The sequence below is a fragment of the Euleptes europaea genome, chromosome 1, assembly GCF_029931775.1.
Source record: "Euleptes europaea isolate rEulEur1 chromosome 1, rEulEur1.hap1, whole genome shotgun sequence".
Classification (NCBI taxonomy): domain Eukaryota; kingdom Metazoa; phylum Chordata; class Lepidosauria; order Squamata; family Sphaerodactylidae; genus Euleptes; species Euleptes europaea.
In genome coordinates this window covers 143,105,808-143,119,314 of record NC_079312.1, presented here as the reverse complement: position 1 = coordinate 143,119,314, position 13,507 = coordinate 143,105,808, and the positions used below count along the sequence as shown (strand labels likewise).

The 13,507-nt window shown below is 45.7% G+C and overlaps 1 protein-coding gene across 6 annotated transcripts in view; it reads left to right on the top strand.

The window, feature by feature from the left end:
* The window catches only part of CEP112 (centrosomal protein 112), a 379,853-nt gene that overhangs the window by 146,454 nt on the left and 219,892 nt on the right, over positions 1-13,507 (top strand). For all 6 annotated transcript variants that reach the window (XM_056854861.1, XM_056854869.1, XM_056854853.1 and 3 more), the window contains one exon: positions 11,356-11,463. In XM_056854861.1, the coding sequence (XP_056710839.1) occupies positions 11,356-11,463 (108 nt within the window). The remainder of the gene's footprint in view (positions 1-11,355; positions 11,464-13,507) is intronic.

Genomic DNA, 13,507 nt, shown 5'->3' with positions numbered 1-13,507 from the left:
ACTGCAGGCAGTGGAACTTGCTGCCTCAGGAGGTACCATAGCTGTTGGTCTTCTGGAGCAGATTAAAGGTGGTTTATAAATTCTGGATGGTATTTGCTGTTTGCAGTTGTATTTATGGCTTTTTTAATTGCCTTTTGTGCCTTTTTGAGCCAGAAAGGCAGCATGTATTAACTGAATACAATTTGTCAGAGTATTGAAAGCAGAACAGGCGAGCAGGAGAAAGCCATCTGGCACAAAAATAATAGGCTTGGAAAATATAGTGAAGATTCATTTTCAATCTTTGGTGCAGCCCCACATTTGGGACTGCCTGCGTGCAGGCCTGCCACCGGAAACCTTTACTAGCCTCATGCCTAACCTAGGGGATGCCACTCCCCTTGGAGCAAGAGGGGACAGCTTCCTGCCAAAACCCCCATGTGCTCCTGGACGGGGCATCCCCTCCCTCCCAGTTCCTTCTTTGTCGCTGCCGAGAGTGGAGCTTCATCTAGTTCTCAGAGCCGTAGTACATTCCTTTGCGAAGATCTTCTCATCTCGTGAGTTTTCTCCTAATTTGTTATACAACTGAGACTGTAGATCAGGGCTACCTGACTAATCCCTAGCGCTCCTGCACCCTCGAAGGAGCAAGAGCCTAAGTTTTGTCCAGTCCCCTTGGCATAGCGCTGAGCACCGCAATGGTGTCGAAGCCGTTATTTCAGAAGTGCACAAAATGTGCCACCAAGATGCCTCACTCAGACGAACTTGAGCTGTGTCTGATATGCCTGGGCGAGGGCCACATGGTGTCCTCCTGCAAGATTTGTCAAAAAGTCACGATGAAGGCACACAACACTGAGCCACTAGGCTCAAGGCCGCTTTGGGGAAGAATGCCCTGATGTCCCTGATTCCAACGGTTGATTCTGACACGTTGCAGAGAATCCCATTGGTCTGATCAGGTCTGTCAGTTCCAAAGCATGGGCCCCATACGGTTTCGAACCCAATGGGTCTCCCCCAGCCATCTTCAGAACTGAGGTATTCATCGAAGCGCCAAGAACACGAACGTGCTAGCTCGGAACCAACTGCCAAAAAACACAAAGAAAAGGACAAGCATCAAGAGAAGTCCAACGATCCGATGCACTCAAGTCGGTTCCAAATCCTTCTTCTCCTTCGGGTCCGTTCACAAAACCTTCAGACCCAGAGGGCATCATGGCACCCCCTAGAACTCCCTCGCTGTGTTCGGAGTCTCTACACTCCTTCTCAGATCTAGAGCTTGACATGCCTATGGAGGATCAACCAGACTTGGACTCACTGTCTGCGGAATTGAGGGCTTCTACATCTGCCCCCCACCCCCACTACTTCCCAACAACCGTGCCTCCCACCAGGCTTGATCCAGGACTGGATGGACTTCTGCAGGTTGAGACAGCTGTCTATGCAGGGAAAACCTTTCTACCTAGGACCGACCCCACTGGTGTCTTTTTCAGCCCCTCCATACACTCAGTCCTTCTCACACATGGACTCAGAACCTGAGGATTTTGAAACCCCAGTTTCAGAAGCCAGCTCTGAAGGGGTATCTGAACCCTCCCCTGATGACCAGGTCGGAGATACGGAAGTTATTTCACCGTCCAAGGACCTGCAGCTCCGTAGCGAGAAAATGCTCCATTTGATAGAAGTTGTGGAGATTAATATCACAACTTCGGACAGTAGACCCAAGGACAGAATCCTCAGCTTGGGGGCACGAGTTCCCTCCCCTTGTGCAGAGAGACACAGAGGCTGTGGGAGGTGGCCCTAGCAAACAATTTTTCCCTCAGCGCCATCCATATAGCCGGTGTCCACGACACGTGGGCAGATCAACTCAGTCAGGAGTTCCATACAAACCACGAGTGGGAAATACAGGACAGGTTTTTGGAGCCCCTCTTCCAGTTTTAAGGAAGCAAGATGGCGGCAGCTGCAGCGGTCACAGCCCTGGAGCTCTGAGGGTTTTATCTTTTTAAAGGTTTTATCTGGTTCATTAGTTCTCTTTTTTTCATAAGCCGAAAGGGCTATCTGCTGCTGTGAAGCGAGATAGCTCTTTTTAATTTCTAGGTTTTTTTTTTTTTTCTGTGTTGTTGCAGACTTGCTGAGGCTCTAAGGCTTAGCTAGGATTAGTTAAGCTAAGAGAACTTCTGTCTTTTTTCTTAATTGCTAAAGCTGTTGAACTTTTTTATTATCACCAAATTTTAAAGGCTATGTGCTATCAGCCTCAGAAGACTTGGATAAGTTTTATTATTATACGGTTCCTCCCACCACTGATTAGAAGGAGGATTTATGGCACCTGGTAAACGCCCAAGAGATCCAGATGGTGTCCTGAGTGTTCCAGCTTCAAAACAATCCAAACTTGATAATTTCTTCCTCTCCCCTGAGAGGGGGAGTAGATGCTATGTTTATAATGTTGAAACAACAAATCGTTTTGCCCCTCTGGAGTCTTCAAGGAAGAAGGAGGAGAAATTTCCCCCGATGATGGCATCCTAGCTTTAAGGGCACGGTCTCCTGAGCCTCCTGAATTGCAAAGTCCCTCCCCTGGAGTAGTGAATAATTCGGATGGGCTTTCACTCACTGAGAGTCATTTGGCTCTGACTGCTAGAACAGTAGACTGTATATTTGGTCATATCCACGAAATTTCCAAACAAATTAAGCAATTGAGGATGGAGGTAGCCGGACTGTGTGATTTATCCAAAAAGACTTTAAGTAACACCGGACTCCAGGCTACTGATTTACAACCCAAACAAGCACATACCGATAGGAATCATTGCAGCAATTTTCAGATGCCTGAAAAGAGCCTGACTGAAAGTAGTAACCAGCTAATACTCAACCCTGAAAAAGTATGTTTAACTATCTGAAGTCCTTTCGGCCGGGCACCTGATTGGCACGTCCTATATAGGGTTAAATCACACCTGTCTGCACTACTCAGGCTTGACCATGTTAAAGTGGACCTTCTCCAGATACAACAACTCAAACCTCCTAATCAGGTGCAAAGGGTCCTTCTCACCTTTGCTTCAACTAGAATAGCTTCCCTGATTCATAGATGGAAAAAAAGATTTAGGAGCAGAGGAATTTTTCTGGTGAGGGTCTTTATGAATACAATTACTAACCCTCTGATTGTTAAGCTTCCGGCTCCGACCAATACCATTCTTGATTCCATGGAGGAGGAATGGATGGGAGCTGACACCCCTCAAAGGATGGGAACCGACAACCCCCAAAATGATTTAATATCTTGGGATATGCAGCCAATTTTGGAAAGCGAGCTGACCATGCATAACCAGCATTACATGGCTGAAAATTCTACCAAACTGAAGGCTATGCCCGATGCTAGATTTCAGAAGGAGGCCGAGGACAGCATAACCTCACAAAACCTTCAATTAGTATCTACCCCCCCCCCCTGAATTATTGTCGGAAGTTGATAACATGGAAGAGTGTATTCAGGAGACTTTTGTTGACCTATCCAATCAAGATCAACAATGGATTATGGATAGACTGGACTGCCTGAAGGAGGAATTAGCAAAACAAAGATCTAAAAAATTTTCATTTACCTCACGGCCACAAGAAACAATGAACACGAAGTGGGACTCCCTTTCAAGAGCGGGATTAGTGCAGTCCTCAAGAGGCCATAATGTGGGAACGATAGAGATGCACCCAGCCCTATCACTGAATAGTGATGCTGAGATAAATAACCTGCAATGCCTCAATAATGGTTGTGTTTGTTCAGAACATGACGGCCCTAAATACAATATCTGAACTAGACTGACTAAATTTTAATACTAAAAAAAGGTGTAGAATTCAGGGTCAAATTTGTCACTTTATATCTTGGAACATTGCTGGCTGGGGAAGCAAAAGCAGGGATCCTGACTTGCTAAACTTTTTGAAGGGTTTTGATATTATTTTTTTACAGGAGACCTGGTCTCTTACTAATATTTCTTATTATGGCTTTACTTCATATGCCCTCCCAGCTCATAAAACTAATATCAAGGGCCGCCCCAAAGCGGGCCTGTGTTGTTTGGTTAACAACTCCTGTAAATTTAAAGTTAGGCAACTAGATCCTTGGTTCTTGCAGGTTCTGACCGTGAAAGCCTTCAACAACTAGATCCTTGTCCCCCTTTCGCTCAGGCATTTCTCTTACCCACCAAGGAACTGTCAATTATATTAGTTAATATTTATATTCCCCCTTTTATTGACAGTACTGCATCCTCATCAGTTTGGAACACAATAATTGCCTATCTGAACAAACTTTTAGATTCATGACCTGAAGCTGCCCTTTTACTTGCTGGGGATTTTAACGCCAGGCTGGGCCATAATAACATGCAGTTAATTAATTTTATGAAATGGGATGCTGAAGATTTTATACCATTCCCATTTTTAGCCCCTAGGTTGTCAAAAGACTCCGTTATAAATCAGGCTGGTCATCATTTGGTGGAACTGTGTGTGAATTTTAATCTACCGTATTTTTCGCTCCATAAGACGCACCTGACCGTAAGACGCACCTAGTTTTTAGAGGAAGGAAAACAAGAAAAAATATTCTGCCGAATAAAGACCCCCGTCCGGTTTCCAGGGAGTCCCTAAAAGCGGGCGGGGGTCTTTAAACTGCTCTGCGCTGCCTGCCTAGGCAGCGCAGAACAGTTTTACCTCCCCCCCCACTTCCCGGTCCGAGGCTCAGCTGTTGGGCGGGGACCCGCTCGGCTTCTAGGGACTCCTTGGAAGCCGGGCGGGGGCGAGGGGGTCTTGAAAGGCCCCAGGTCCAATCTCCGGCATCTCCAGTTAAAGAGCCTGGGCAGGTAGGTGATGTGAAAGACCCTTGCCAAGACCCTGGAGAGCTGCTGCCGGTCTGAGTAGACAATAATGAATTGGATGGACCGAGGGGGGGGGGTCTGATTCATTAGAAAGCAGCTTCATGTGTTCATGTGTATTTTGGAGGGGGCTGTGAGCTCAGTTGCGGAGCCTCTGCTCAGCATGCAGGAGGTCCCAGGTTCAATCCCCAGTGGCATCTCCAGTTAATGGGACTAGGCAAGTAGGTGATGGGAAAGACCCTTGCCTGAGACCCTGGAGAGCCATGGGGAGGGGGCTGTGAGCTCAGTGGTGGAGCCTCTGTGGCATGCAGGAGGTCCCAGGTTCAATCCCCAGCGGCAGCTCCAGTTAAAGGGACCAGGCAGGTAGGCAATGGGTAAGATCTCTGCCTGAGACCCTGAAGAGCCATGGGGAGGGGTCTGTGAGCTCAGTGTTGGAGCCTCTGCTGGGCATGTAGGAGGTCCCAGGTTCAATCCCCAGCGGCATCTCCAGTTAAAGGGACTAGGCAAGTAGGGGATGGGAAAGACCCTTGCCTGTGACCCTGGAGAGCCATGGGGAGGGGGCTGTGAGCTCAGTGGTGGAGCCTCTGCTGGGCATGCAGGAGGTCCCAGGTTCAATCTCCAGCGGCATCTCCAGTTAAAGGGACTAGGCAAGTAGGGGATGGGAAAGATCCCTGCTTGACACCCTGGAGAGCCGCTGCCGGTCTGAGTAGACCAATACTGACTTGGATGGACCGAGGTGGGGGTCTGGTTCAGCATAAGGCAGCTTCACAAGGAGGGGCCCGTGGCTCAGTGGCAGAGCCTCTGCTTGGGCATAGCAGGAGGCCCCCGGTTCAGTCCCCGCGGGTCGCCTCCGCTCCCACCCGCCCCTGGCCCAGGCGAGCCCGGCGCTGCCAGGCCTCCGCCCCCCCCCACTCGCTGCACGGAGGCCGGGCGGGGCGCGCGGAGAGCGAGGCCGGATCCCGCCGCCAGGACGATCCACCCGGCCCTCCCGCCTTCCTTTCCTTCCGCTCGCCCGGTATCCGTGCAGTGGGGATCGCCGAGGGGAAAGTGGGAGAGGGGATAAAGGAAGGCCGGGGGTGTGGGGGGGTAGGCCTGAGGGTGAGATGCTGCCTTCGCTTGCGGGGGGAGGGGAAGCCGGGGTGGGGGGAGGGGAAGCAGGGGCGGGGGAGAAGAAGCTGGGGCGGGGAGAGGGGAAGCCGGGGCGGGGGGAGAAGAAGCTGGGGCGGGGGGGAGCCCCTTCTGAGGAGACCCTCCTTCCTTCCTGGGCGGCAAAGGAAGCCAGGCCGCAGGTCTGCTTACCTCCAGCGCCATCCGCCCAGGAGCCCAGCAGCAGAAGCCGCCCCAGCACCACCATCTTCGACCCCCAGCCCAGGCCTCCTTCCTGTGAGGACTCCCGGGAAGGGGGGCGGTGGGGGTTTAAACCTCCCCCCCCCCGCGCTTCCCGGCCCTGAAGCGCCCCCGCCCAAACTGAGCGAAGGCTGAGCGAAGGCAGCGTCTCCCCCTCAGGCCTACTCCCCCCACCCCTGGCCTTCCTTTATCCCCTCTCCCACTTTCCCCTCGGTGATCCCCACTGCACGGAGGCCGGGCGAGCGGAAGGGAAGGAAGGTGGGAGGGCCGGGTGGATCATCCTGGCGGCGGGATCCGGCCTCGCTCTCCGCGCGCCCCGCCCGGCCTCCGTGCAGCGGAGAAACAGAGTTTAGCAGTCACCTCTGTCAAGGTTCACTTGACCTATTATACTGCTTGATGTATACACATCCTAAGAGCCCGACATGCAACAGAAGGTGAGAAATAAATAAACATACAGGGAGCTTCACTATAATAGAAGGGATTTTATACATTTTTACTGTTCTTTATGATATAATTATATTATCAGGATGTGTGGTAAACTATAACTATATTATTGACCTCTGAGGAAGGCCTTCTTAGGCCTAAACGCGTCTGGTCCTTTTTTGGATCCTACTTTGGTCAATATAAGATTGAACGCAGGTGTTCATGCTTGTATACATTGAATGTGAAAGTTTTGCCTATGCTAGAGGCCTATGTTTTTAACTTGAATGTGCACCTTATTAAAATTTATATATTTGTAATTTTTGCCATTTCGGCCTACCATGACATAGTGGATGATTGCACAGTGTTCGTGCACCCATTGTTGAAACGTTTTATGAAGGGTCTTAGTAACATGTTTCCTCCAAACCCTGAGATCACCCCACAACGGTTGCTGTCTCTTGTGTTGGCTAAACTAATGCAGGCTCCATTTGAGCCCCTAGCTTCTACTCAGTTCTCCCTTCTGACAATCAAAGTAGCATTTCTGGTGGCAGTTACTTCCACCAGGAGGGTGGAAGAATTGGCCACCCTAAGGGTGGACAATCCCTTTTTGAAGGTATTCACTGAAAAGGTAGTGCTATACCCTAGCTTAGACTTCAGACCTAAGGTGATCTCTAAGTTCCACCTAGCCCAAGATGTGGTGTTGCCTGTGTTCTTCCCCAATCCATCATTGGAGGCTGAGACGCTTTACACACCCTGGATGTGAGAAGAGTCATCCTCTATCATTTAGACAGGATGAAACCCTTTAGGCAGGATAAATAGCTCTTTATTTGTCACCATGGTCCAAAGAAAGGAAAGGCAGCTTCATCTCAGTCAATTTCCCGTTGGGTGGGAGCAGCCATTGTGAATGCTTACAAAGTATCTGGTAAATCCTGCTCATTGGGGGTAAGGGCACACTCCACTAGGGCCCAGGGTTCATCGGTAGCTTTCCATAGGAGAGTACCTCTGTCTGATACCTGCAAGGCTGCTACGTGGTCAAGTTAGGATATGTTCATACACCAGTAAGCCTTGGACCTACAATCAAGAAAAGATGCAGAGGTTGGGAAGGCAGTCCTACAGACATTCTGCCGGCGAAACTGGCACTAAAGCCGGCACAGGGCCACTTATGGCAGCTGTGGGGAGCAGCAGGGCAGCGCAAGGCAGGGGTGGTGGCAGAGCCTCACTGGCAGTGTATCTCCAGTGCAAGGCCTCCCACCTGTGCTAAAGGGGGTATTCCTGGGGGCAGGGCTTCCTAAGCCCTTTCGCCCTGGGAAAGCCCCCTTTTGAAGGCGCGAACTTGCACCTGCAAAAATCATTACATAGCCTAGTGAAATGCTGTGGAGCAGTTTCATGGGGCTTGGGGGAAAAAATTTCTTACTCCTATTGCGCTGCTGCAAGCTGCTCTATAGGCGGCGTGGTTGCACCATCCCTGGGCACTTCTTAACTACCCCCCCTTAGAATTACACTGACAGATGGAATGAGGAATGCATTCTTGTGAACAAGTGCTGATTGCAGACTTTGCCTTGGATTCAGATGAAGTTCAAATTAGGTCAGTAGCAGGCAACATTGCTGATTAAAGGAATATATGGCTGTGATCCTGGGATATGGTTCCTGGAGTCATGGTCCTGTTTTTTTTTTTTTTAGCAAGAGCAAAATTGTTTAGAAAACCGCTGAAGGCAGTTGAGACTCATCACAGAAAAAGAATATAAGAATACAAGCTGTAGCAGTTCTTTCAAGGGCCCAAACTATGTAGATGGAGATTGCCTAGAAATTTTGAGAGAAACTGGCATTGACCCCACGTTTCAAGTAGATTACCTAATAAGATATGCTGCATGCTTTATGAGCAGAGTGAGAGGAAGAAGAACCTTCTCATTATAGAAGAATGTCCCTTTCCCGCATCCAAATGTTTGGCAAAGTTCAATAAGTAGCTTCCTAATTTAGGAAGTCTCTCACAAATATTTAGGTTAAGAAAATATAGTCTCAAGGACATACCACTGGATAACCAGAAACCCCATGTAATACCTACAAATGTAGAAGTGACTGAATTAATTTAGTGGTGGTCTGTTTTTCTTAAATGCTGATCTGGGAAGACTAATAATATGCCCTTTTTGAGTGTTCAGCAGTAACGTAGCCCAGCTTCATGATCCCAGGAGAAAGTGCTTCCCATTCATTTGAGAATGGCCTTCTGATTCCATCAAAACTAGTAATTCTTAGAAAGCAAATACTTCCTTTGTTCTATCATATCCAAACAAACGTAATAAAAAATGGCACAATTTTTATTTAGTTGTGTACTAATTTTCAATATGCTACAGTATTGAAAAGAGAGTATTTTCCTTTATATACAGGCAGAGACCTTTTCTGCGTGGGTGGTGTTCTTTGTTTCTGGCCTCATATGTGTACCCTTCTAGTTTCTTTTAAAATACATTGAGAGCCATGACCATTTCACATCTGGAGAACCGGGTTTGATTCCCCACTTCTCCACATGAGTGGTGGAGGCTAATCTGGTGAACTGGATTTGTTTCCCCACTCCTACTCACATAGCCAGCTGGGTGACCTTGAGCAAGTCACACTCTCTCAGCCCCACCCACCTCCCAGGGTGTCTGTTGTGGGGAGGGGAAGGGAAGGTGATTGTAAGCCGGTTTGAGTCTCCCTTAAGTGGTAGAGAAAGTTGGCATATAAAAACCAACTCTTCTTCTTCTTTTTCTTCTTCTTCTTCCCCCCTCCTCCTCCTCCTCACATGCTGCCACCATTTATTCATATCTTATAATACATATAAACACCAAGATATTAACTTGTATGTTTTTGTTTCTTTCCCTGAGACACTTAATCCATGGAGTTAAAAAAAAGTTATCTTTTATTTATGGTATTACTTTAACACTGAAGAAAGTAAGGTAGAAATTACAACGTTTTGCTTCCATTGAACTTTTAAACTGTGGTCCTATTCTCACAATTGGGATCCTTTGGTTACAAATGGACTATTTTCAGCCTGCTCTAAGCAGCTGTTCTCCACGGTTTCACTCAGACACTTTATTTTCCCTCTCATCTCTCCAGCTGCCAACTCCCAACTTCTGTTCTTAATTGCTGTTTTCCAACTGTCAACTCACCAATATTCCATCAGCTCTCATTGGTCACTCCCAGGGAGAGGCGGAACCTATCCTGTTTGTCACACAACCTTCAGCCAATCACTGCTGTCATGAACTTAATTATCCAATAAAAACCACTTGTTGGTGGTGGTAACTTTGAACATTGGAGAAAATTTTTTCCACAACACTGAGAGGCACCATCCCAAACCATTGCTGAAATGGTGTATATGTTTTTTTTAAAAACCACAGAACGGAACCCATGTACAAGGAAGTAACAAACAAAAATGTTGACTTGGTACCCATAGCAGGCATTATTGAACTCAGTAACCTACAGTGTAGGGTTGCTGTGAGGCACAAACATAATGTTGTATCAAACATTCCTGGGCTACAATAATTGTATATTCTAATTGAAGAATGTATTTAATTACTTTCATGTTGCCTGTCTTTCCAACATGGGTATCCCACTTCCTCCCACAGCTGCAGAAGATGATGGAAGTGGAGTGTCCTGCAGATCTTCCCAGGGATGCCCTGCCAGGCTTCCAGGGCATCCATAAAAGCAAGCTTCACTTGCTTACTTACAAGGGCACTGCTCTGGGGTTCAGTGATAGCTGCCAGCTCAAGTTCCTGGGACATCTGATAGATGCTCCGATTCTCTATGTGGATACTTGCTATTAGCCACTTTGTGTGGCTACCCTGCAAAATAATTGTGAGCATTTTGGCAACTTCATCACACTGTCAAAATGTGCCAAATCTTCTGGGTGGCATTTTCAACATGTTCAACAGCATAGCAACCTTGTTCATGCCCTTGCTCTTGTAAAAGAACACTGTGATGTTTGCATTTGAATTGGTCTATGGTGTCTACTGAGGCATTTGTGCTTTATATACAGACGTCTTTGAAAGCATGCATGACTCAGATATAACTATTGTGCTGGTAGTACAAATAATCAAATTTGGAAATGAATTATTTATATTATGTGGTTGTATTATAGAATGAGTGGACTGAAAATTAACTCTACAGTCTTCTGATCCATCCCACTGTGGTAATACAAGGTCTTTCATTTATTATACCCTTTCTGCGCCACAAATTAACTTTATCCAGCTCAAACTTTTCTCATGATAGCAAGTAAATCAAACCACTTTCTGCAATGAAAGAGGAAAAATGTGGGAAACCAGTTTGGCTTGAGGGACATTTTTTTCTTGACAGCAAATACAATGGATAAGACAACTGCCATCAGAAAAATTATTTTCCATTTAAATAGTACTGATGTGTTTAGAATGAAACCATCATTTTTGTTCTTAACAAATTTAAGCTATTAGTGTTAGTGGTACAGTGACCAACTCTAGACAAAATTTTAAAAGTTGCATGTAAGCATAAGAGGAGGACAGATACAGATGGGATGTGATCCAAGCAAATTTCAGCACTTGTCCTATTAATTTCAGCATCAGAGTTAAGAACTTGCCTAAGTCTTTTATTGAAATAAATGGTTTTTAAAATTATTTCACCAGCAGGGCTTTTCTGATATTTCACTTTTTGTCACCTTGCAGGTAAAATAACTTTAGAATTACACTTAAGAATGTTCATTATTGCTACTGTAAAATAATTTTAGTGTATTTGTTGGCCAATACCTGAATACTTTGAGATGACTGTTGTAATATATAAAATATTATATTTTACTATGCAGATGGGAAAGGTGGAAGCAGACCTAAGCAGATCAAAATCTCTTCGTGAAAAGCAGTCCAAAGAATTCTCCAGGCAGTTGGAAGAACTCAAGCAAAGATACGAACAAGAGGTCAGCTATTGTTGTTTTTTTAATAAACGTTCCTGGCATTTACATTTGCAACACAGGTTTATCCAGCTTGCTTAGTTTATTCCCCCTTTTTACTAATAATTTTGGAAACTGTTGACCTCAATTTCCCATGTTGCCTTTAATACACAAAGGGTTTTTTCTTCCTAACCTTTGCACATACAAAGTCATTTCCAGCTTCTTGGGTAATGCATATCATCACATCTTTCTATAAGTGAAAATTCAATCATTTGCTTCCTTTATCTACTTATTTATAGGGTATGATGCTGTACCTCAGCTGTTCCAGACCTAGTTTGATCAATCCAATTATAATTTGTGTGTGTGTTAAGTGCCGTCAAGTCGTTTCCGACTCATGGCGACCCTATGAATCAATGTCCTCCAAAGTGTCCTATCCTTAACAGCCTCGCTCAGTCCTTGCAAATTGAGATCCATGGCTTCCTTTATAGAGTCAATCCATCTCTTGTTTTGTCTTCCTCTTTTCCTGCTGCCTTCAACTTTTCCCAGCATGACTGTCTTTTCCAGTGACTCTTGTCTTCTCATAATTATAATTTGCCTCCTTCTAAATCCCAGGTTCTTGCCATATCCGTTCATTGAAAGTAACGGGAGCTGGTCAGAAATGAGAGAATGAAAGTGTAAAAGATATAGGGCTCTCTAGCACAGAATATATCTTATAAGAGTACTGTTCGCAGCAACTTACAAGTATATGATTTGACTTTTGTAGTTATTTTGAATTTTAGAAAAAGTGGAAATGAATTTGCATAGGAGCTTTCCTTTCCCCCCCTTTTATCCCTTAGAAGCTCCTTGATCCATTGATCTTGAGCAGCATATATCTGGTGTTTGAGGGATATAAGGACTGAAACAAATCTTGCCACTGACAGTGTAGCCTTGGGATCCCTATCGCTTAGTAGAAAAGGCATTATGTCAGACACAGAGGCATTAGATTTGTATGTTAAAAGGGGGGAGATATAATGTGATCGAAGTTCCTCGTCAAAATGGCATTCCAAAAGGGCATGAGCTAGTGAATCGATAGAGCCAAAAGAGCAAGGACAGGTCCTATCTGAACATGGTATATTCAAAATTCTGCCCTGCATAACCATAGAGGGATTAGCATTCAATCTAGCTAAATAAAAGGCTCTAGAAAGACGAGGAGTTGTCAAATAATATGTATAAGCAGGCAAACCACGTGTCATAGGAACTTTCAATACAGTATCATTTGCAGATCGTAACATCTTCCTTCGTATAATATTTATAAACAATTATTGTGCTATTGTAGTCTATGTCTGTTGTTGCATTTGTTCATTGAGCAGAGTGTATAAGCTTCTGGTTCAGCAGGTTAATGCCAAATAAGTTCAGAAGATTCCTGACAAGCAATGTAGGCATAACCTAAGTGAGGGATAATACATTTGACGCTAGATGGTGATCCTTGGATCTGCTTGCACATCCAGGCTATCCTTGATGAGCTGAGGTGTGTATCTTTTCTTCCTTTCTTATATTTGCATTCATTACCACCAATTCTGTAAGACCAATAGCCTTTATAATGCCAGAACCAAGCTTTATCTTCAGTCTTCTGTGCAGTCTCATATTGGGACTGCACATGAGCAGGCCTGCTACCACGCCTGAAAATGAAAGAATTCTTCATACACTAGACTTAAGGAGAGCTTTATTATTTTGCTTACAAAGATCGCAGGAATGTAAGATACATCCCTTTTTGTTTGCTATGTTGGCTCTAATAAGGATAAGAGGGCATCACCTCAAAACACGTCCAGATGCATTGTTTAGGCCATTAAGCTGTTATAAACAGGCTAAGCTTCCTTGTGCACTGGATGTGCATGCTCATTCAACTAGAGCTCATTCCTCTGCAACCTTCTTCAGTGGGGTTCCACTGTTGGAAATATGTAGGGTGGCAATGTGGTCCTCTGCTGATAAGTTCATTCACCACTACACATTCGACCTGCAAGCCAGAAGGGAAACACAAGTGGGCAAGGCTGTGCTGCAATTGCTGTTCAAATGAGTCTGCAATAAGAATGTC